The following is a 26,655-nucleotide window of genomic DNA, read 5'->3' as shown; positions in this document are numbered from 1 at the left end:
AAGTACGCCAATATTACAATACATATAATGTTTCAATAAAATGAAAATGCTATAACATTGCGCCTATTTTACATTAATCTTTGACGGATTTTATATATATATGTATATACCGAAGATCATTTGAATAAAGGAATACAGTATTTGGCAACAGCACTCCTAAACGGTGTACGGATTCCTGCGGTAGCACCGACTAGGCAGACCTAGGCAGGCATGCAGATACCGCACCGCAGTCAGCAGTGCGATGGGAGATCGATGCGTAGCTGGGCTGCGCTCGCGGTGCTCTCAGTGGAAAATGAGCCTGATACATCACGCGCAATGCATCCTGGGACAGATAGTACGAAGGGCTGCTCGAGACGGATTCGAACACGAAGAATTACCTTATCTTTTAAAAAAATCATAGTAAATGTATCTGATGGTCTTTTCTCGTCGGGAAAAAGGTAATAGGTTCATGAAATATTGTTCTTTACACGGGAAACGGCTGATAATCGTTTGGACTTCCCCTTTAACAGAAATTTGCTATTTTTGTCGAATGTTTTCATTACCGCATACTGTACATGACCGATTGGGCTTTATAATGTAGATTCAGTTAAGGCCAAGTAAAAAAAGAAACCAGTTTCTCGTCCTCGCGCGCATCGATTTTGGCCGCCGCATCAATTTTTTTACTATTTACTATTTTCAAAATGGCGCTGAAAATACCAAGAAATTCATAATTCTCGTCCCAGCCCGCTCCCCGCCCGCGTCGATTTTCAGTTGCCGCATCGACTTTTTTGATATTTACTATTTTTTCGGCCGCCGAAAAGAAAATCGACAATTAACCTACCAATCGTGATGTCTCATTTCTAGTTTATACGCCTTGCGTCCTCTACTTAGCTGTAGTACAGCAGCTGTAGCTTCTGGTATGTGAAACGCATGCATTTCTCACTGCGAGCTCGGCAAGAAGGAATGACCCACAAAGCAGTCGAACTGTAGTTGGATGGGTGCGGGCGCGGGCCTCGGCTAGCTGTGATGTACAGTGCACTCGGTACGTCGTGAACGCGATAGTGGCAATATTTTTTGCGATCAATCGCTGATATTCCACGCATATTTCGCGCATTGTTCGTATTTTTCCCCGTTTCTCATATTTCAAGCGGATGAATTGTACTGTACAAGTGCGTGTGAGGATTGTAGCGATCGAGTTTGTATACGTTTTCATGTCATTGTGACTACAATTGTATGTGCATGTGTGTGCAGTGTCGGAAGATACGGTGCCGGTGCAGTGGCCGTGCCGCACCGTATTGGCAAAGTGTGCGTGTCTGTAGCTGTCCAGGGTCGGTCACCGGTACCATCCCCTGGTCTGTCAGCTGTCTGCACCAATGCATGAACACATTCGAATGTGTAGAAGCCCGTACACTCTGCTCTGTAACGTTGCATCGCTGACGGCGATTTATTGTTCTATTTTGAAGAGAAAATGAATGCGCTTTTTTTTTTCCAGCAAATGTAGAATTATCAAATGGGTGTATCTACAAAATAAATAACTTTTCCACGGATTCTGGTTTGTCTCATATTTCTGCGGGATACTTTTCTTTACAGATGTAAATTCACGGACACGGCCGTGAGTCGTATCATCTGTAGTGTGGTATACAATCATTCATCATCCAAAATCACATAATGATGAGTGATTTTCAAATGTCTTTTTAGAACATGAAGAAACATCTTTAAATGTTTAGTGCTATAATGCCATATCAGTATCATTTTGACATCCATCTGCAATTGCACAACAGTTTCCAGTTAAATGTGCTACAATTGTACTGTGAAGAAATGCAGATACATACCAGCTGTGTGGACACAAAAACACCAATGATGAATAAAGCAGTGTTTTGAATATCATGGAATTTATCTCAGTCGTACATTCTTTGTTGAAAGACATGTTTTATACCTGTTTGTAAATAGCACAATACATCAGAATTGCAAGTACACTGGTATCAGAAATGCCATTACAACACTAAATACCAGTATTAAGATGGTCATTTTTCCTTGACATCTGTAGTGGAAAGAAAAAGCAAATGTATTTCTGCATGCATGAAGTTTCATTTCAAGTATGGTACATAATCTGTTTGTTTGAAAATGCACAGAGTGCAGGCAAGACATACACTTGGGACCTGGGGGGAATTTCATGAAGCATTTTGTGAAGCATTTTGTCAAGTTGTCGGACAAATTGGGCTCTCAGCCAATCAGATGCTAGGATTTCAATAGCTTGTAACAGTTTGTCAGAAAAATATCCGACCAAAATGCTTCATGAAATGCCCCCAGGGGGGCATTTCATGAAGGAACTTGTCGGATAAAATATCTGACAAGTCCGTTATATCCGACAAGTTTTGAGAAATTCTTTAGTCTGATTGGCTGATTTCTCTGAACTTGTCGGATATAACTGACTTGCCAGATATTTTATCCGACAAGTTCCTTCATGAAATTCTGGGGGGCATTTCATGAAGCGTTTTGTCAGATATTTCGTCTGACAAAATGTTAAAAGCTACTGAAATCCTTGCATCTGATTGGCTGAGAGCAAATTGTCCGACAAGTTGTCGGACAAAAATGCTTCATGAAATGCCCCCCATGTCTCTCATAACACAGCTACCAGAGTGATATTTCATTTCATAAATTGGATATAGAAAATAGTAAAGCCCTCTCTCGTTACCTTTCTCAGAATTACCGGACGAGAAACACATATTACTTTCATTTTGACAATCCTCGAAAAAATAGTAAGATATCAAATAGTAAGGACCTCCCTCATCGCCTTGCTCAAAAAACCCGGACGAGAAACTACTATCTTTTTTTACTTGGCCTAAGCATCTTACAGTGTACACTTTATTCATCAGCCTCAAGGCTCATGGAGGCAATAGTCTTGCACCTCTATGTAATCCTTCTTTCCACTGATTCACATATCTTCCCCATCACATCTAGGTTTGTGCGAGATCCAAGGGCCAATTACAAACAGACACTGTCAGTGTTGGAGCATGCAAGACAGGTAAACCCTGAAGCCTTTACCAAGTCTTCAATCATGCTTGGCCTTGGAGAATCTGATGAAGAGGTCTTCCAGACTCTCAGAGGTATTTCATTTTTCTTATCTCTCTCCCTCTCGCTATATATACAGTGCAACCTCTCCTATCTGGCCTCCCATTATCCGGACCTTTTTATCATCCGGATGCAATCTTGGCATGAGTTTTTTTTTTTTTCAATCTGATAATTATGGGGAAAAGGAGGATTGCAAACTCAAACAAAATTCCTTGACAAACTCACATGAATTACACATTATTCCCAACAGACTTAACATACATTCACATCTAATTTTCATCTAAATAACAATGCACTCAGACATTCTCTACCCCCAGCTCACCACAAGAACATGGACAGAAAATTTTGCATTAAATCAGGGCACAGTGCAGGCAATCGTTCATTGAGCAAATTACATGTATCAAAGAATTTTGAAGACATCAGCTAGACCAGCTGATGAGAATGTGACATGTTCACGCAAAATTGATATACTATACAGTCTACGATGTATGTGCTCCTCTCATTCCCATTGCCACATGTAGGCCATGTCATGCACAGCTGTCAAGATGACTAGACTTTGCACTGGTTCAAGTTCATTGGTTGGGCAATGAAAAACATTAATGCTCACTATTTGTTGTAATGCGAGCATTGCTGGACCGCAGTGCACCACTTTGTGCAATTTTTCAGTGCCGAGCCATGATTATTGAATTTTTACATTTAGTTTTGCTGACTCATTCTGTTTCCTTCCAAGACCTGCTTGATGCACTCCTCAATATCTAAGCAGGTAAATTTGACAACAAATTAATTTTGCGCTGATAGCGCAGAAAGAGTTTCAGTGTATGCTACTTTCTGTAGGTTACATTGTATATTGTACATGTACATGTACAGTGTGCGTATTACTTATACAGTGTATAGCTACCATGGATAGGCAGCTGCCAGTCCAGACATGTCTGGATAGGAGAGGTTGGACTGTATATATATATATTTTTTTTTTTTTTTTTTTTTTGGGGGGGGGGTAGCTTAGCAGTGGGACACTTGTTTTGAAGGATTGAGCCTTCATTTAATATTCATAGTAGGAGTCTTGAAATAGATGTGATCTCATTAGTGAGATCACTTTATGTCAGTATTTGGGACTACATACTTGTACATATGGGTATGTACAGTGTAGCTTATTGAATTCAAGAAATGAGTTCACTTGGTAACTACATAAATCACATTCATGAATCTTTATGCAAAACCAATTTATAAAGGTATCATTTAGGGGCTGTTTGTAGTAATTGCTGCTAATTTTATGTTAACATGAGAGATTTATGTGAAACTCTACTCTTTGCGTCACTGTAAAACAACTTTAAAATATGTCACTGCAGGTATGGTAAACTGCATTCAAGAAGTTTTTATCTCTGTGATTCTCTTCAAGAAACATACATGATCATATACACGTACTACCTTTTTTTCTAATGGGAATAAAATGTAATCAAATTGAGTTGAATGTCTTGTGTTCTTGGTCCTCTGGACAATCTTAGTTAATGCAGTAAAGAAACAATGAATAAATAATCATACTCCATCAAGTACTGTATAAGCTGTTATTTTCGTGAGGGTTTAATTTTCGCGAATATCGCGAGTCTCAGTTGGATCGCGAATTTAACAACACGCGAAAATGTCTCCATGCGCTAGGGTAATAGCGCATTTGCATTAGCGTCGGCGTCAGTTCGCGAAAACAACATCTCGCAAAAATGTCTATGAGCGTGTTCTACTGAGCAATGAAAATTTGAGGTGATGCAAGGCGATGCGAGGTGATTCGCGGTGACACCTCAAATTTTTCCTCAGTAGAAACAGATCGGGTAGTGGCCGATGCGCGGTGATGCGAGGTGCTCCGTCGTCCACCTTTTGAGGTGGTCGATGCGCGGTGATGTGAGGGACGATTCTTAGTAGAAACACACTGGGTAGCAAAATTCGCAGTGTACCGGAAGTCTCGAATCATTGGGAGTTTTCCCCCGCGCTTTTCAAATCGGTTTATCGCACACTCCGACACTTGTGTACACAGCGACCATAGTTTCGCACACATCATGCCTTGTACCAATGGACTCCTACAATACATGAGGTGGTACATGTGAATTGCGTGCATTCATCGTCTATTGTTTGCGGCCCAACAGCCTAAAAATCAGAGTATAGGCTATAGGCCTATACTCTGATTTTTACACTGCGTTCATTGTCCCATAATCGTATCATCTCGAAGTTGTAGATTCCCTAATTCGTTTTCGCTGGAATACTAACATTAGTATGTCAGAGCCCCTAGAGAGCATTAACTGGACCCCTTGAGACCTGCAATGATTCCTAATAACCAAGTGGCAGGAAATGTTGGTGAGGGGCATTTTGAATGGAAAGACTACCGTAAAAACTCGTGTATAAGGCGCACTTTTTTTCGTACAAAAAAATGTCAAAAGTTGGGGGTGCGCCGTATACACGAATGCAAGATTGTGGTCTGCCATACAGAACACGTAGAAACCCTGCTGCAGGGGAGCCAATGCACTGTTTGTATAGTACCATTGTACACTGTACCAATGCTGCCTACGTGTGACTGAGTGTAGAACATGTCTCTGAAATGTGAACGATATTGATTTGAAATTTCCGTTACAGACCTATAATTTATTAAAATATGTTAAAATTATTTAATTGCTGTCATTATCAAGGAGTATTTGCACACAGAGAAGAGCTTGCAGTCTCCAACTCACGGATTTGGAGCCATGAAATCCAACGTCGCTAGACTCGCCGCGCCACTGGTGTGCATGCTTGCTATTACATGTTTGCTATTGCGTGTGTTGTGCATTGTGTGTGGATCATCGTCGATAGGATCACTACAGCAGTAACACCAAAGATGATAGAGCGCCGCACCAGAGGCGCGGCACTGTATTATCTGTAGAATACCGAACAAAGCAAGTCCGGTATGCCGTAATGGCGCGGCGCTCTATCATCTTTAGAAATACCGAACAAGGCAAGTCTGGTACGCTGTAAGCTGTAGTACAATAGCTGAGCTGTGGTAGCTCACGCACACCCTCAATGGGCACTTAACTCGCCTATTACGTACATGTACCTCCGTGTTGCATCATGTCACTGTAAAATTTATTTTAGCGAGGTTTAGTTTTCGCAAATTTCGTGATGCAGTTTAGTATCATGATCGTAGGGTGGGGGGATCGCGAAAAGACCTCTACGCAAAAATAACAGCTTTTTTTTTTTTCCTCGTGACGGCGAAAGTGGGGATGCACCGTATACATGAGTGCGCCGTATACATGAGGTTTTACGGTAAACGAAATTCAGTGCCTACCACAAAATGGCAGTTCAGAGGCAGCGTGACTTGATCTGTGACCTGAAAATACGCGACTTCCGGATTCACCGCACTTTGCACGTCACCTCGCATCACCGCATATTTTATCGCTCAGTAGAAACAGCTCGAGTGGTCGTAAAATACAAGGTGATGCGGGAGACAAAATACGAGGTGCTCTCAGTAGAAACACGCTCTATGACCTCCTCATTCGCGAAAATAACAGCATATACAGTAATGCACAGTAGTGCTGATATGTACAAACACATTGAAAATGGATACAGTGCTCTCCCGATTCTTTCATTATATTATTGAAATCTATTATAATGGAACAGCATATTAGTCAGAGATGTATGGATTGGATAATTTGGGGGCTTGAATTTTTTGCTTCATATACCAAGAATTCTGTTGAAAGCAAGAGAATATTAATCAGAGGGGTGTCTCCCTCTACAAATGAAATTCAGTTGTAAATTTGTAAGTTGGCAACTGCTGAGCTGTAATTTAAGAAACATGTTGATAAAAAGGAATCATGGGACTCAAACCTGCCCAGAAGATGTAGACGACAGGTTCGAGTTTCATGGTTCCTTTTTACCAACATGTCTGTTAGATTATAGGTCAGCAGTTGCGATCTTACAAATTTTGTTTGTAGAGGCAGACAAATTGAAGAAAAATTCACACCTCAAGAATTCTGTTGTAACTGTGTTTGTTTTAACAGGAGTGCATTGCACTGACAAAGAAAGCAAAGTCCACTTGATTACCCTCGTTAGCTCACCTGAACCGAAAACACAAGTGAGCTATAATTGCTATCGCTCCGCGTCCGGCGTGCGCCGTCGCATCGTGCGTAAACTTTTTACATTTTCATCTTCTTCTTGAGAACCCCATGACCGATTTTCACCAAACTTGGCAGGTAGCACCCCTAGGGGGATAGGATCTCAATTTGTTCAAATGGGTACCATGCCCCATCTGGGGGACCCCCAGGGGGGCCAACCCCCCCCCCCCCCCAAAAAAAAAAAAAATTAAGGAACCTTAAAAATCTTCTCTATAGAACCAGTAGTGATAGAGTTAAGTTAATGATATGAGGTAGTACATTGATGAATGTAGTTTCAAGTTTGTTCATGGTGGAATCAGGGGTGGCCCCCCCCCCCCCCTTTGGGACCCCGGCGAGGGGTGGGGAGGGGGCCTAAATTCTACACTTTCATCTTCTTCTTGAAAACCCCATTATGAATTTTTACCAAACTTGGCAGACTGTAGCATTCATAGGGGGATAGAATCTCAATTCCTTCAAATGGGCACCATGCCCCACCTAGGGGCCCAACCCATCCTCCCCCCCCCCCCCCCCCCCCCCCCCCCCCGGAATCTTGAAAGATTTTATCTAGAACCAGAAGTGATTGAACTAAGTTAATACGATGAGTCTGTTGTTTGATAACTGTTGTTTCAAGATTGTTCATGGCAGAATCAGAGGTGCCCACCCCGTCCCCCCCCCCCCTTGGGACCCAGGGGAGTGGGGCGGGATGGTCCAAATGGGGACTTAAATTGTACCATGTTCATATTCTTCTTGAAAATACCTTTATGAATATTCACCAAACTTGGCAGGTAGAATGCCAGGTACTTGGCAGGTATTTTTACCAGTGTGATGGAATATGCAAATGGACACCATGCCTCCAGCTCTCAAAGCTGCCCCCCGCCCCAAGTTTCCAATGTTCTCAGGTAAGAGTCTGCAAGAATGCATGGAAGGTAAACTTGCGATTCTCAGGTGAGCATGAGACCCACGGGTCTCTTTAGTGGGGGGCGCAAGTGACTTTTTGGTTCAAATTCTTCCAAAAGCACCAAATTTGGCACACATGTAGCCTAAACCATACTATTTCGATTTTTAATGGGCGCCAAGAAGTGCGCCCTCTGGGGCGGCCACAGTGGCAAAATCCAATATGGCCGCCATGTAGGTTTAAAGGTCACTTGCAATTGAAAACATAAAAGGGTTACAATCATTTAAAAAGTCAGGTTTAGAGGTTTTCTGGGTCAAGGAATTCGAATCTGAATTTGTTTTTATGGTCTGAAGTCAACTTTTCCTTATAAGGTCACCTAAATGTCATTGAGGGGTCAAATCATGGTATTCATAACAGGTAATTTAAAAATGACTTGCCCATGGTCAATATTCCAGGAATGCCAGCCTTGGTAATAGAATTGCAGTTGTCGACGGCTGAAAAAAGGCATATTTCTTGTGAAGGGCGCCCTCCTGGGTGGCATATTTGCAAAATCCAATATGGCCACCACCTATGTTTAAAGGCCAGTATAACAATTAAAAACCTTAAAGGACAAGTTCACCTTCATAAACATAAGGATTGAAAAAATGCAGCAATATTAGTAGAACACATCAGTGAAAGTTTGAGGAAAATTGGACAATCGATGCAAAAGTTATGAATTTTTAACATTTTTGTGTTGGAACTGCTGGACGAGGAGACTACTACAGCTTGTGATGTCATATGAGTACAACAGTATAAAGAAAATGTAAAGAAAATTCAACATATTTTCATTTTTTTTCGCATGATAAAAGAGCATTTGACCTGCCTCTTTCTAAAGGTAGGGGGAATAATATTACCCATGACATATGTTGGTAACGAGTCAAGGGAATGTGTACTTTTTTCAAAAGATGAAATTTTGTGAAATTCTCTTTATATTTTCCTTATATTGTTGTACGCATGTGACATCGTACACTGCAATAGTCTTCTCATCCAGCGGTTATTGCACAAAAACTTCAAAAATTCATAACTTTTGAACAGATTGTCCAATTTTCCTCAAACTTTCAATGATGTGTTCTACTAATATTGCTACATTTTCTCAATCCTTATGTTTATGAAGGTGAACTTGTCCTTTAAAAGTGTTACAATAATTTGAAAAGTCAGCTTTAGAGGTTTTCTGGGTCAAGGAATTCGATTCTGAAGTTGTTTTTATGGTCTGATGTCAACTTTTCTTTATAAGGTCACCCTAAATGTCATTTGGGGTCAAACCATTATATTCACAATAGGTGATTTAAGAATGGCTTGCCTATAGTCAATATAGCAGGAATGCCAGCCTTGCTAATAGAATTGCAGTTGCTGAGGGCTGTGGGAGAGGGAGGGGTGTGCTTTCTCACAAGTAACATCTCTATATCTGCTTTCGTGTTAAAGATTTCAAACACTAGGTATACACTCATGAATGATAATAAGAACCCCTTTCTGAGACTGATAAGGTTCTACGGATTTTACTCAAACTAGACTTGGAATTTGTCAACACTGACAAATTAGGTGATCCGATCTATTTGGAAATCAACGATTTGAGTCCTGATCCCAATAGGTATGACCATAAATGTTTCATCTCCGTTTAGGGGACATTGGCCGTGTGATGTTTGGATTCTCATTTAGAAAAGGGAGTCAGGTATGCCATCTTTGGTACCAAATTCAGTATACACTATAACGAAGATACAGAATGAAGTATATTTGACCATTGACCCCACTTTTCACAGCCAAGATGGCATCTGAGCAAACAGTGGTTATTTTGTGAAATGATCCTTGTAACATGGTCTTTCTGTGTGCAAAATATGGGAAAGATAGAACATGTATTCAGCAATATACAGGATAAAACATTTATGACCTTTGACCCTGATTTACATACCCAAGATGGTGTCCAATCAAGTAGTTGCTATTTATGAAATAATGTTCGTGACATGAATCAAACATGTGCAAAATATGGGGGTAATAGGGGCTGTTTTTCTTGAGTTATTGCAAAGAAAGTTGCAGAAAGAAAGAAACATCTCAATACTTCGAAGATAAGCTTTAATTTCAACCTAGTTTTTTGACGTGATCCCGACACCGGATGAAGAACAAAAAACAGTCAGTCCGCAGCGCGTGCGATAATGAGGCACGAACGACAATTTTATTCAGAATCACGTTTGCGCAGTTTGTGCACTTGAGACTGATGAGATTTCGCGATACTTTGCGAAAGTGTTTGCAGAGGTCGCAACAACAGCTTTCATAGCTTTCGCAGTGCATTGTTTGACCCAGGATGGTTGGGTAGGTTATAGAGCTGATTATGCTCATTAATTTGATACCTAATTTCCCTATTTTTGATCTCGATATAGTAGTCCATTTTAGCATCAAAGTAAACGATTATTTTGCCAGTGTTCAAGAAGCTTTTAGATCATAGTTTGATGTTTTGCTAGTTCCTGACTGGTATTGAAAATAGATCTCCGTAATTTCTTCGATTTCACAATCGTGAAACGTGAGCGAGTATGATCAATTAAAAAACGAAGAGGGGCACCATTTTTAAGGTTGTGACTTTTCCTGTTGAAAACAAGGCAAATTATGTTTTCTTACCGGAAGTGGGATAGTGAATGAACATGCGTGGAGAGTTGTTGATACCCACAGACAATGGTCGTGGACAATGACCAGGATTGGAATGCTTCATGAGGAATTCCACTATCGCAGCTAGTCTTTGTTCATTCTGAAATGTGGTGTGTGCAAGCACATGGAAACATGTGCTTAGTTCTTTCATGTGCATGCATTTCACCCTGTGTCAAGAATTCAGACTAGCGGTGCTCAGGGCAATCCACATGAATAAGTGATAAAGCATTCATGTGCCTTGCAGCAGAGCTCGGAACAGGTGGTAGCCAGGTCCATTGTTCAGGGTCATTGTAAGTGCACACTCACATACACATCATTGGTTCGCGTGTAAAGTTCAAGTTTTGTACAGAGAGTGAAAATTCGATCACAATCTGGAACCTAACATTTGAAAAAAAATCATGGATTTCATGAAACTAATATAGGCTTTCATTTTCAAATTACCTCCAACTCAATTGTACACTATTCAGCTATTACTCATATCAATGACACTTATATCTGATACATAGTTTTTGAACTCACAGCATTGAGTCAGCAGCCAATGGATACTACGCAATGCGACACGCCGCGTCTTGCGAGAGATTTCGACCAATCACAGACCCGGAATTACGGTGCGAACGCGAGGATAATCTTTTTAAACTCAACGCTAGACATGCCTCTGAATTTTGCTAGTTCCTGACCCGTATTGAAATGAAGATGAGAAACCTGCCCTTATTGTGATACTATATACTTTAGCGGACATAGTCTTCACCATATTTTAGAGGGGCATGAAAGATTTCAGGTTAATTTTTGGGCGTCAAACGTGAAGGAATATTTTTGAATACAATACCGAACTTCGAGAGAGATTTTGATATTTTATATTCTTCTTTTCGTTTAATTTTGATCATGAGCATATTTGCTAATGTTTTCTCTTTCAGTCGATATTAAAAGTGTCGAAAACTGACAAGAAATACTCGTTCTACACGGATTTATTCATGACCATGTATCTGCTCATTACGTATGCAAGCACTGCTCAGCCGTGCATACGACTTGAATAAATACGTGCGTTTTCGCTCGCGCTGCGGACTTACTGAAAGGGCACACTTATGATAGCGCAAAGTCTCAGCTACAACATATTAAAATCTGGGAGAAATTCACCGAAGGGTAAGTGAGCTAGTGCTCGATAAAGACAATCATGTCAATTTTCACATCTAGAAAAATTCCCTCCCATACAGATAACACGTCATAACGAAGATACACAAAGAAGTACATATGACATTTGACCCCACTTTGCACAGACAAGGTGGCATCTGAGCAAAAAGTGATTATTTTGTGAAATGATCCTTGCAAAATGGTCTTTCCATGTGCAAAATATGGGAAAGATAGGACATGTATTCACCAAGATACAGGATGAAACATTTATGACCTTTGACCCTAATTTACATACCCAAGATGGTGTCCGATCAGGTAGTTGTTATTTTATGAAATAATGTACGTGACATGAACTAAATATGTGCAAAATATGATGGTGGTAGGGTATGTTTTCCTTGAGTTATTGCAAAGAAAGTTGCAGAAAGAAAGAACTATCTCAATACATCGAAGATAAGCTTTAATTTCAACCTAGTTTTTTGACGTGATGCCGATATCGTATGAAAAAACGAAGGGCACACTTACGATAGCCCAAAGTCTCAGCTACAACATATTAAAATCTGGGAGAAATTCACCGAAGCATAAGTGAGGTAGTACTCGATAAAGATAGTCATGTCAATTTTCATTTCCAGAAAAGCTGCACTCCCATAGAGATAACACGTAAACTGGTCAAATTTGACAAGATTACTTTCAATCCATTTTTACGAGGTGATACCGTCATCCAATCAAAATTTTGTAATTTTACGTTTGAAAGAACATTAGATAAGCTACAACATACTGAAATCTGGGGGGAAATCGGGAAAGGATTAGTGAGATATGCTCGATTGAACTTGAAATTTGATGACGTCATTTTGAAAATTTACTTTTTTTTACTTTATTAAGAAATTTGATATCTTTTAATCATTTTTTCAGTATCACCAACCCATGAAATGACATGTACAACTCATCAGCTTTCAAAATATGTAAAGAAAATGGGGGTAACCGTCCATCCTGACGAGTAAAATCGGATTTAAAATTGGCGGTTTTTTTTGCATAGTTGCACTGTATATCGCTATTGACGCGCGCACGGAATTTCAACTTTGACGGGCCCGTATGACGTCATATTGAGTCGGATTGACTTGAAACTTTGTAGAAATATTCCTTGACATTTCAGACATCTGATGAAAGTGAAAAAACGGGAAATTTCTATTGCCTATGAGCTGTGCGTGCGTATATGCGTGCGCGCGTACGCGTCCGTCCAATTTTTTCAATTTTTCAAAAAAGGCTCCAAATGGTCTGAAACGTGTGCAAAAAAAATTTGAGCTCGATTTGAGCATACAAATATTTCAACGCGCATGTACGCGCACGTTTCAAGAGAAAATGTGAATTTTGAGAATATGAGTAGAATGCGCATAACTTGAAATATATGTGACGTAAATTTCATTTAAAAACTCCATTCCATTAATGAGATATGATTGAGAATGTGTTTTCATATAATGACGTCATAGTGACGTCACGGTCGACTGATCACAATGATACATTAGATTTGTCGTCTTTGGGACATGATACATATATGGTATGAGTTTGAAGTTGATACTCTGAGTACTTTCTGAGTAAGTAGATACACAACTTTTGTCCAGAAATAAAGAAGAAGAAGATGAAGAAGAACCACCAACAAAGAATCAGTACAGATACAGAAGGTGATCCGAAGGATACTCGGATCACCTAATTAAATTTGAAGACTTGGTCACCCTTCAATTTCACTTTAATGATTACTTATGGTAATTTTTTTTCTGCATCATTTCAATTATGGCCTGTTATTATATGGCTACACAAGCTTTTAAGTGAGGTTCTGTCCAAAGCTATGAAATATCATAGTTCATGTCACAGTCATTCCATTTTTTTTTTCATTTTTACAGGCGCTAAGAGGAAAGGTCCTCACCAAATGGTCATATTTGCGGAATTCGATATGTTTGCATTCGCTTTAATGACAGCCAAAAGAGCTAGTTGGAATTACGGGTAATGCCCTTTCAAAGAGTTTTCAAGATTTGATTATTGGATTACTATTTTCATTTTCATCTGCAAGGAATGCGATAAAAAACATACTTATACGAGAAATAGAATCTTATTGCTACCTAATACATTAATAGTTTGGCAGTGTGTGGGGGGGGGGGGGGGGGGCTATTCTCTATATTACCAGCGTCCTAAATAAGAGAAGTGTTTTTATTTTTCTGTTGCAGTTCAGGGATCCTCAATTACAATAGATTTTCATAATCCAGATTTAAATTCAATAGAATAATAATTATGAAGATCACTCCTAATCTGGATGAAAAAAATAATAATTCTGTCATGTTTAAGAGAGTTTTTAGTATATCAGGTTAGCATCAATTTGCTATTTTCGAACTTGTGTAAGAAAGTTTGATTCTAAAGTCCTTATAGGAAATTTTATGTACCACCGCAGCTAAATATGCCGTTTAGAGAATATGACGGTCCTGGTGACGCCATGTAGGGAACAAGCATATTTCACAGGTGCCACAGTGACACCATAAACGGGGTATAGATTAGATATGCTATAGTACAACTTTCATGACACCATCTAGGGTCTATTAAGTTTCGATCCAAAGTGCTTGGACGCGAATGGGTATGATATCACAAGACTTTATAAGTTGGTATCTCGTTGGTCTGAAGACTACAGGTTGCAACTCTAGTCTCCGCAACATCTCCACCACGCACATCTCCTGGAGACGAGCCAATCTCCAGGAGCCGCAGGAGAATCGAACATTTTCGATTTTTGCAGAGACTATTTCCGGCTTCCAGCTTGTCTCGGAGATGTCTTCGCGAAGTCTCCATCACTGTGGCCATAATGTGGGGACTAAAGTTGTCTGCAACATATTTCCGCGGATTTTGAAATTCTGGGGAGAAAATACACAGGCGGGAAAGTTTCCGTGATTTTCCTCTTTTTCTTTCTTTTTTTTTTTTGCAGCCACCATATCTCGCCGTGTGTGAATGGTGATGAGTGCATTTGTCAGGGGGCAGCTGTGCGATGTTGCATGTTTCATGCGTGAAATGGATGTGAAACGTGCGTGTCGATCAACTTGTACAAAACGTAGCTACATGTACTATACTGTAGCTTGCAGTGTGGTGTGTTGATGCACACGTGTGTGAGGCTGTAACTGCGTATTACGTGTATCATTACTATCAAGGAGCTTCGGCATGCATGCTGCCGCAGCATTCAGCGCGATGCGTTGACCGAAAGATCGGTCTGTATCTGTCCGTCGGGGAATGTTCCGCGAAGACTGCGTCTGGCTTCACGGATCTCCTCCGTATACGGAGGACAGCGTTATGGCAAAATATAAAAGAGTCCTCCGGACAGACGGATCTTTCTGATTTTGTGGACCGGTGAGAATATTTCTTTCTTCAACGAGAAAATGAAGACCCTCGATAAGGATGACCCTCGTGTAGCGGATATTGACACAGATGTCTCCAATACAGTAAGTTCAAGTGGCAGTGGTTGGAATATGAAGTTGATCTCCCAGAACCAGTTTCATCTTCTAACCACGTTAGGCCAGCAAGTCAATCGACTTCCTCGGGACCTGGAACTTGTGATACATCATCCGCCGCAAGGATTCGCTTTACATTCTGGACTTCATCCAACAATACTTCATTTGCTTGCTATACTATTCCTTCCTTTAGATTTTGCAAATGTCATTCATGAGTTCAATTATCACAATGTTTCTCTGTAAAATGTACCTCATAACAATAGTAAATTTCAGTTGTAAAATGCATTAAAATGAGTTTTTTCATACCTTGAATTTCACAAAGTCCTCACCGTGGGAGGGGGGACACCACCCTCCCACACCCTCCCCCCGCTCGGTCGCTACGCTCCCTCGCACCTTGGTCGCTGCGCTCCCTCGCAAACTCTCTCCTCTTTTTTCAACTTTTCTCTGTCTCATGCCTGACATTAGCACGATAATTAAACTGTTCTACCTGTTGCATGTGAACGAACTCGATACCGTCGAGCTCGGGTACAGGATGAAATCTGAGTAGTTAATGTGTCAGTGAGCTCTGGTTTGGTGACCCATATTACTTAAGGGGCGATCATACATCGCCGGTTTAGATGGCGGTTCACGGCGGTTGTGAACCGTGTTCCAACAATGGTGGAAAGCACTTAACGCGATGTGACTACGTTCTCAACACATTTTGAACACGTAGCAAACGCGGATTGGCGCGGTAGTAACACGGATCTCTCCGAAAGGTGAAGGAATCCATACCAAGCCCGTGTAATTGGCTGCAATCAGAGCCCTTTCACTCGTCTTCAATGGGTTACAACAAGGAGCTTATTGCTTTGTTAGGTAAATACAATTTAAAAGAAATTGCGAAACGTAACCCCTGTGTATTTGCAGATTGACATAAGTGATGCAATAAGCAATTATCTTCAAGTTTCAACATGTTTTTTTTTCTCTCTCTCTTTTAACTTTTGAAATATCTGTATTAACTGTCATTAAGAAGACATACATGTTAAAGCAGAGTCCAACATATAGCTTACAAAGTTTCCTGTTCATTCACAGGTTTATTTATCAAGTGATGTACAAGTACTTGCTTGTTTCAACATGTCTTTTTTCTCTTTCTTAATTATGTTTTCACATATTTCGCGTATTGAATTTAAGATCTTATTGCTTGTTTATCCATGTTTTCACATAATTGCACCTTCTTACCCTTCAGAGCTCCTTGTAAAATATGAGCCTATGAGAGTTCTGAAGTGGTCAGCGGAATCTGTATGTGATACCCTCCATTTCAACAAACTACTATATGGCAAACGTAGTTTCAGGGGGTGCTGTTCGTTACTTGCTTGTTTCAACATGTCTTTTTTCTCTTTCTTAATTATGTTTTCACATATTTCGCGTATTGAATTTAAGATCTTATTGCTTGTTTATCCATGTTTTCACAAAATTGCACCTTCTTACTCTTCAGAGCTCCTTGTAAAATATGAGCCTATGAGAGTTCTTAGGTGGTCAGCGGAATCTGTATGTGATACCCTCCATTTCAACAAACTATTATATGGCATAGTGATTGTAGACGATGATTTATGCAGCATTTTATTGTTTCTGTAATTACCTTTTCCTGTTTATCTTTTTGTCCCCCCTCTATATAAAGCGCATAGAGACCTTGCCAAAGGTATTATGCGCTATGTAAGAACGGTAATAATAATGACGATATAATAATAATATCTCTAACAACAGTCAATAAAAGACATAAGTACGTAATACATTATCAAAGAAGAATACAGTATATGTACATAGTTTTCCTCTTTATTTACGGGTTCACGTAACATAATAATGGTGGGTTTTTTTCAAGTTCCAACATTGCTTTTCCCTCTATTTTCTTAAGTTTCAACATATCTGTATCAACACGCAGTCTTACAAAAAGGCATACATAATCACGAAAGCAGAACCCAACATTCTACATGAGTCTTCTGTGTATAATTTTTCAGGTTCACGTAGCTGGCCATCTTAAAAGCTGTTAATCTTTAACAAAATTATGAACACACCTTTTAATGCAACTGATATACTATTCAACATACCTAACAAATTTTTGAACATTAAACTTTCTTTGATACTCTATGTGTTAAAAAAAGTAAGGAAACTTTAGCATTCAGTATATTAACCCAATCTTGTATTATGGGTTCAGCTTTGATTTTTCTCCACTTTTTATTGCTCCGCCACGAAGTGTCGCCGGAGGCATTCTCTTTTAATTTCATCATTTGTTTTTGCATGAAAATTATGGCGGTGTTAACACGGTATTATCACGGATCTTGGGGTGCAAACACGGAGGATGCCGTTCTTTACATGATGAACGGCGATTTGAACACGGTCCATTTCAAACCGCCAAGACCGCCACAAAAAATTAAACATGTTTAATTTTTCTGGGTTCTCGGGGTTTATGACAGATGAGTGACGGATGATCAGGGTTTGTGTACGGTGTAAACACGGTCTTTGACGGAGCACGACGAATTGCCGAACCGCCATGAACCGCCATCTAAACCAGCGATGTGTGATCGCCCCTTTAGGCATTTTGCATGCCACATCAAAGCAAGTCTGAAGTAATGTCATGCCCTGTCAGTGCCTGTTGGGCTCTGGAAGAGAGGTATGCTGTACAGGAATGAGCTGAAAAGGCCTTTATCTTTCCAATACCAGGACCCACCCGTAACTCCCTCAGATCAAAGGGATTTTAAAAAATGCAGAATACAGAAAATGTGATGTTATGCTCATCCATGCGATTGTATACTGTTTTCAGAAAATGTTCTGCAACATTATGTCATCCTATGAAAGGATATCTTTGCATAGATCGCATCTAAGTTGTTGGAAATCTGAAGGGTTCTGAGATCACAATCCCTGTTGGATATTGCCGTCTCGAATCAGGTGCTTAGGATGAGTTTTCCGTCCCGTTTATTCTTGGAGATCTGTGCGCTGATAAATGAGGGCAGTTCTTTATTTGTCAATCTTATTTTTCAGGTTTGAGTGGTGCCATCACCATCTCTTGTCAGAGGGTTGCACATTGTTGCTGCGCAAAAATGTTAAGATTATTTTCTTTAGGATCAGTATCCCATACAACATCAATAGGTGTTCAGTTTCCCTAGTCATTTTCGCCTTCAGTAGAGAAACGGTTTCGTTTGATAAAAAAGAATAAAAAAGATATGAAAAAACCTTCAGCTGAATTGTTTTCACCTACTCTGATAACATACTGCCATTAAAGGACTCTAATGATCGCATGTAGTTAACTGCCCCTAGAATGCTGGTCTGACCTGGATTGAGGAGCTTGATTCCCTGGAATCTAAGCTTCAACCATTGCTTCATTCACTGAAGATGCAAACCCTGTCTTGTCAAGGGAGAGAAGGCATATACCAATTTGAACAGGAGGAGAATAATATCGCTTGCCAGCTAGAAAGTTGTATAATTGACCATGAAAGGTGACGAGGTGGCTCAGTCGGTAGCGTATGACTCGCAGTCTAAAGACTTGTGTTCCGGTGCGGGTTCGAATCCCACTTATCTCAAGTCTAGCTGAGCAATGGTGTGAGTTGTCATACCGTCCCCTCTAGTAGAGGCACAACACTGTGCACCTCAGCACTAGGATGTAAAAAAAAATGTCCTTGAATTGGTTTTCATCTTCAAGCCTTGTTTGGAGATTCGTCTGAAAATTACATCTCACTTCAGCTGACTGCAGGTAACCAACATTGAATTTCTTCTGGTGGGCCCCTCTGTATTTCAGCTTAGGCTTGAAATGAAGGTTTAACTTGCAGCGAACAAGCCGATGATCAGTGTGGCATTCAGCACTGGGCATAACTCTGGTGTGAAACACGTCACGTTGGTCTCTCCTGCGAACCAGAATGTAGTCCAGTAGATGCCAGTGCTTGGACCGGGGGTGCATCCAGGTAGTCTTTAAACTGTCCCTCTGCTGGAAAAGGGTGTTTGTGATGACTAGTTGTTGTTCTGTGCAGAACTCCAGCAGGAGTCGTCCGTTGTCGTTGCACTTTAAGATGCCATGTTTACCAAGGATTCCTGACCAGGTTTCTGAGTCTTTCCCAATGCGGGCGTTGAAGTCACCAAGGATGATAACCTTGTCATCTTCCCGAACTTGTTGGGAGAAGATGCTCAAATCAGTGTAGAACTTATCCTTTTCGGCTGGTTCCGCCTGAAGGGTTGGGGCATAGACACTGAACAGAGTGATATATTGACCGTTGCAAAGGGAGAGACGCATGGACATAATCCGGTCAGAGTGGCCTGTTGGAAGGTATTCGAGCCTGGAGGCGATGGAATTCTTGACCATAAAACCAACTCCTGATAGACTTCGTTCACACCGAGGCTTCCCAGACCAGTAGAGTGTGTAGCCCGCATCATGTTCTTTGAGATTACCTTCATCTGCAAGGCGGACTTCGCTGAGAGCAGCTATGTCTATGTCAAGTCTGGAGAGCTCATGAGCAATGAGGGCGGACCGCTGTTCAGGTCTGTGGCCGTCCGTGTCCAACATTGTTCTGACGTTCCAACATGCTAACTTCAGTTTGTGTACACCTTTTGAAGGAGGTGTGACCCTTTTGTTCTGTTTTGTTTGACCGCTTGGAAGATGCCCGTTGGCCGCGGTTAGCCAACTAGGTCAGAGGAGACGAGCTTTGGTTAGGCCACCTTTTCTAGGCCCCTCTCCATGCGGAGCAAGCAGTGCTCTCCCTATAAAGGGCTGCTTGGTCGTTCAAGGTGCTGCCGAATGATGCTGTCGTCTCCAGGTCAGCATTAAGCGACCAATATCCTGAACCGCCTGCATGTAGGATTGGAGCTGCGGCTGCCAGTGACATCTTTCACCTGCCGTTTTCGCCCCTTTCCCATGGCTGCAGGGGCTTTAAGGGGGAGGAGGACGTGGACATGTCCTCGGGCCTGCGCAAAGGAGCTTTTAAGTGGAGTGCAGTGTGTGCAGTACTGACCCCACTCTTTACACCCAAGGTTCGTGTGCTGTAGCCAAGCAAGCTAGGACGTAGCAGCGAGGTCCTTGAGTCATAGGTTTTACATCGGAGTGTCCTTCTCGTATGCAGGTTGCTTAACTGGGCTGAAGAGGCCTGCCTCCCCTTATATATGAATTATAGCTGTAACCTTCGACCGTTGTCCACAGAATATGGAGTGGCGCGCCCTGAAGAGTCTAACAACTATTGGTCATTGAGTCCAACTTGGTCTCTTTCACCATGGCCGTTGGCTGCCTGGCAGCTCATCCGCCCATAATTAACCAAGCAGATAATTAACCAAGCAGACAGATAACAAATAATAGAGAGGAAGATAAAAGTCAAAAGAATAAAATTTTCATTTGGCACCATATAAACTTTACTCAGTGATTTTATACTTGTACAGTACAATACATTCGATTTTGTATTACACCTCACAGCTTGTATTTCGTACAAAATGTTTAATAATATCAGTAGACAGATGTATGCCTTGTACTACCAGACTTGAAATTATTGCTAAGTACAAAGTTTGTACTACGTATTACATACCGTACGAGATGAGGAGCAACTTATTATGTGTGTGACGTCATGAGCATAAGCAATGCAGGGTGCCTGCTAACCAGCATTTATTTTTGATTTAGGAAATCTATGTTAAGATGTCACAATAGATTGCATTCATTACGTAGAAATTTGTGCATCTCTATTCAGCGTATTTTAATTTATTTCCTACTTGATATCATTGAACGCGACATTCAAAGTACTTATCCAATAAAACTGAACAGAAACGAGTTAGAGCCCGGACAGAAAAGAATAGGCAAATCAAACAAGAGAGTGAAAGGAATAGAAGAATGAAGAGTTAACCTGCCTACTCCTGTACCGCAGTACAGGGTTACGCCTTTCCCGTCAACAAGAGGGTGAAAACCCTCCCGTTAACACCGGTGAAGTCTTGGCCTTTCCTGGGGGTGGGCGCCTTTACCCTACCTACCCACGTATAACTAGCCTAGCGAGGAAGATAGAACTAGGAAGACTGCAGCGTTAACCTGGACACCGTACATTGTACTCAATCATTTAATCTTTGTTTAATGCATATATATTATTTTGTATAATGTTGTATAACTTAAACCAAGATTATTTATTTCAAATATTCATCCATGCTTTATAATATAAATAAACGGATGTATGTTGTATACATCATAAAAATTCTTTGTTAGATAAAGAAAAAACACTAAACCTAAAGTTGAATTGAAAAAGTAAGGAAGGAATGTTGGTAAGGAGCGAGACAGCTTACAGGAAGCCCGTTACCAGTGGAGGCGGTTTTGCGTGCTGAGTTATTATTTAAGCATATAAAAAAAAAAAAATATATATATATATATATATATATATATATATTGAAACAAAGAAAGGGAAAACTGACCAGAAACAAATGATAAATAGTGAAAACTTTGATCAAAGAAAATGAGAAAAGAAAACAAAACTGATGGAAACCCATTTTCTGTGCTCAAAGTTTTCACTATATATATATATATGTATATATATATATTTCAATTCAATTCAATTCAATTCAATAAAGGTTTTATTCAGTCATGTATTGCAGCCAGTGGCTGAATTGCACATGTTTATGAAGATAAAAGATACAATCATGATTATTAATTCATATAAAACAACAAGAAAATTGAATCTCCTACAAAATACACTGAACTAAAACTGAAAATATTAACTTAAACTTAAACATTGGAAAGCTTAAAATATACAAAAAAATTATTACTAAAATAATTATCACTATTCATGATAAACAATAGAAAAATAATATGAACATAGTTCAATCATCAAATTACAAATTACTAATTACATTTCTATCTATATACTCCCTAGATCAACAAGTTAAAACTTCAAAAGACACTTATATAACTGATGGCATAATATCACCTATTTCTATAATAAACATCAATGTAATCACTATTGAAAAATATATATATATAAATATTTATAGCTACCGGACAAGAGGCAGATTAATTGGTTTACCTCTACACATGACTGCCAATGAAATTAGCCAAGTTTCCATTTCTACAGTACCAGTTACATCTTAATGAATGCTCTATTTTTTTTCCTGGAAGCAAAAAACAAAACAACCCCCCCCCCCCCCCCCCCCAGCATTTTGTGTCAGAGGATACATAGCGAATAGACAAGTCAACTCTACCTCGCATCAAAGGCTACAGTACAGGAACATTACACAGAAAACGTTAGAGGTCTAGTAGTTTCTATGCCTAATCTTGATTGATGCAGTTCCCAAACACATTCCAAAATGCATAAATTCATAGATATTTACTTCTCAATTCAACTCAGGGGCCCAGCAATTGGACTTTGAAATTTGACCAATTGGCAGCCATTAGCCATGATTTAAAAGTATGGTTCTAACTACATGCAGTCTTTGATAGGGCAATCATGTACTTAGTTTTCTTCAAAATCATTAAGATGTGGCACTGCGCCCCTTATCTTGATTGATAACACAGTGCACAGACTCTATAACGGTTACACTAGGCATAGCCATGATACTTGTCATACTATAGAGTTTATAGGATTATGTATACATTGTCTAATGTAGTAATGAGCAGACTCTACAATACAAGTGCACCAGAGTTCATAATAATCATAATATTCATTCCTTTAGATGAATCATCTCTTTTGCTCAAATTACATAATTTCAAGGACCTACCTAATGACTAACAGACTAAGCTACACTCACTTCTGTAGTTTAGACCACCCCTAGCTAGTTGGAAAAGAAAACTTCTCTTCGTGTGCAACAAGAGGCTAGCCAGAGTCCTCTTCTACCAACGTCCACAGTTCATTGTGCAATTTATGAGCTTCTATACTCTTTGGTGTGTACAGAATGCAGAGAGATCAGTGCAGCTGCTGCACGAGCAACCGCATCCATCCTAACTTTCACACAGTCCAATATAAACATGTGGGACTGGATTAAAGAGGCCTCATGCACAAAACATCTCTTATATCAAAATAATCATCAAACGAGCGGCTATTCATGTACAAAAGAAAAATATTATGAGTCAGTAAATAAGCACTTTGAATAACAAATGATTACAGTAATGCCATATGAATCGTAGCTGCAGAAAATCAAAGCAACTTTCCTTTCCAGAAATTACTCAAAAGTCATCAGCAGACAACATATGGCTAATTTGCATATTTTTGGCTCGTACATTACTATTGAAATCAAATAGGTCAGTCTTAGCCTGAGATTGGCTTTGTGAAACAGACTTAAAAAGTCGCATTTAGACTAAGATTGACTAGCGCTAAGTCTGACTTACTAAGTGTGACCTTTGTGAAGCAGGCCCCAGAGCAGCAGTTGATTTGAATGGCGCTGTGTTTTGGAAGGCAGCTGCAGGACCCGTGGCTCTGCAAGAAAAACAAAAAATATTAATTTTTCGGAATAATTCATAGAATTGGTAAGCCAAACAGCAATTAGGAATAGATTAGGCTTAGATGTTCCACTACTAGAACTGATTCGATGGGGCTGAAATGCCCTTTTTAGGGAGTTTTTAGCTGAAATTGTATGGATCGGCGCAAAGCAGGCCACATTTGCTTACGGTGTAGACCTAGTTCTGCATAGCAATGAAGTGATACGAGCTCCTGTCTCTACTCAGGACTGACCATATTAACATGATCTACCATCAATAGGTAAGAAGCCCAATTAACGAGAAGAGACAGATACGATCAGTCTATTCACTGCGATGACAATTTTGTATTTCAACCGTGCTAGCCTACAAGTACAGTACAGGTATAGTAGGCCTACGTACCATATGTAAACACGAAATTTAAACAGTTCTCATATCACCCACTGGACAGTCAGTAGTCTAGAGATAGTCCGTGCAAATTGATGTGTATGCCATGGGGAATCTGAATAGAAATTGCGGACAATGCATGGCAGGGACTGTCCCTGTGGATGTCTCAAATTTCAGAAACCCGAATTTCACCGAAATCACAGGATATAGTTAGTTGCTTATTTTGTACCCATGTGAGTTTCATGTTGTTGCTCAATTAACCCTCAAAACAACTTATTCGCGAGTGATTACGACGTACGTACGTTGCATGCACAATATGAAACTGAACTTGGCTGTCTGTATATGGGAGGAATCTGTCAAAATGACCGAGAACAAAGAAAAATCGACGTTCAAATGATTTATGGTAAATTTAGGGAAGTCGGATAAGAAATGCAGTTCTTAGATCGTATAAGACTACAAGTAGACAGACACACAAACACACACACACACATTTCTCAATAACCGACTTCTATCAGCTTGTTACAATTGTTGCACACTGATTTTCAGCCCTTGCCAATGGTACGGGCTGAAAGTCATCTATTGATAGTATTATACCACGGAGGAAACAAAAGAGACTCCACCGTAAAAGGGTCCCTAAATCCCCCTGGATTACAAAAACATTATTAAGATCTGTAAACAGGAAAAATAATTTGTATCATAAATATATAATGAATAAATCTAATATTGTCTTAAGAAATAATATTAATTGTAAGAATATTTTAACATCATTGTTGCGTACTGCAAAGAAACAGTATTATGCTGATCAGTTAATTTTACATAAGGGTGATATGAAACATACATGGAAAGTAATTAATCATGCTTTGAATAAGAGTGAGAAATCTGCAGTGATATCTCACTTGAAAGTTGGGGATGAGAATATGAGCGAACCCAGGCAAATGGCTGAAACATTTAATTCTTACTTTTCTCAAATTGGTGAAGATGTTTAATAGCCCAATCTATACCCGCCTCTTATAAACAGTTTTATGAGTTTTTACAGGATTCAAATCCAAGTTCTATTTTTTTCAAACCAACAAACTCAAGTGAGGTGATTAATATTGTAAATGATTTGAAATTGCATTAAAGTTCTGGTTTTGATGAAATAGATAATTATCTTTTGAAGAATACCATCAATCAAATTGTTGAACCTCTTGTTTATATTTTCAATTTGTCCTACAGCTGGCAAGGTTCCAGATGATATGAAGTTGGCTAAAGTTAATCCTATTTTTAAAAAAAAATAATCAAATAGTGAGTAATTATAGGCGGATATCGTTACTTCTTTGTCGAAAGCACTTGAAAAAATTGTATATAATAGGACTATTAATTTTCTGAATAAACATAGTAGTTTAAGTAATAAACAGTTTGGTTTCCGCCAGAGACATAGTACATCGCATGCCCTTTTGACATTTATTGACCAAATTGCTCATTCAATTGACTCATCTCTACATACTGTAGGAATCTTTCTGGACCTCTCCAAGGCCTTCGATACCATAAACCATGAAATACTTCTCCACAAATTATGTCACTATGGGATTCGAGGAAGGGCCTTAGAGTGGTTCAGAATATCTATCAGACCGTAAGCAATATGTCAACATCAACGGTTCCTCTTCTTCTATGCAGTTTATCTCTTGCGGTGTACCCCAAGGCAGTTTACTTGGGCCACTCCTATTCCTTATTTACATCAACGATGTTCAAATGTCCTCAAGTGTATTGCAGTTTATATCATTTGCTGATGACTCTAGCATATTTTACTCTCATTCTGACCCTTTTGAACTTGTTACCAAATTAAACATGTTATTGATTGGATGAAAGCTAACAAGTTATCCCTTAATTTGAAAAAGACTTCATACATGTATATGATTTTCAGTAACACTGTAACTGATCTTCCTAATCCTTTATTATTAGATGATATTCCAATAATGAAAGTTCTACTAAATTTCTTGGTGTTTCTTTAGATAACAAACTTTCCTGGAATGTCCATATTGATACCATTTGTAAAGTGATTTCACGTAATATAGGAATATAGCTAAACTCAAATGTGTTTTGCCAACACCAAATTTATTAATGCTTTATTCTATGTTGATTTCTCCGTATCTAAACTGTGGTATTTTAGCTTTGTATATTAGATGCAACTTGGTCAATACATGTACAAGCTCCATAACAATGATCTTCCATCAGTTTTTGATTTAATGTTTGTTCTTAATAACTCCATACATAAGTATCCCACGAGACAATCTAGCTCTATCCATCTACCTTTAAAGGGGAAGGCTAGTAACTGATCAGTGGGAATCAGTGGAAATGCTGGGAGATGATTGTTCCAATCCTTATGGGATTCATTCAAGAGTTCATTGTATATCTATTGTTGTGTGAAAATGATTTGTTTCAGAATGGTCTCATATTCAAGTAATGTGCAGATTAATGCTCCGTCACTGACCAGGGACGCTAACCTGGAAGCACTAAACTGCACATTACTTGAATATGAGACCATTCTGAAACAAATCATTTTCACACAAC

The 26,655-nt window shown here is 39.6% G+C and overlaps 1 protein-coding gene across 1 annotated transcript in view; it reads left to right on the top strand.

Moving 5' to 3' along the window:
• The window catches only part of LOC139711374 (lipoyl synthase, mitochondrial-like), a 171,341-nt gene that overhangs the window by 120,866 nt on the left and 23,820 nt on the right, over positions 1 to 26,655 (top strand). The window contains exon 6 of the mRNA XM_071623262.1: positions 2,941 to 3,086. Coding sequence (XP_071479363.1) covers positions 2,941 to 3,086 — 146 coding nt within the window. The remainder of the gene's footprint in view (positions 1 to 2,940; positions 3,087 to 26,655) is intronic.

Source organism: Diadema antillarum, unplaced genomic scaffold (genome assembly GCF_040938485.1).
Source record: "Diadema antillarum isolate AM-2024a unplaced genomic scaffold, OU_Dant_1.0 seq00001650_RagTag, whole genome shotgun sequence".
Classification (NCBI taxonomy): Eukaryota; Metazoa; Echinodermata; class Echinoidea; order Diadematoida; family Diadematidae; genus Diadema; species Diadema antillarum.
The sequence above is the reverse complement of the archived record's forward strand: the minus strand, read 5'-3'. Positions and strand labels throughout refer to the sequence as shown.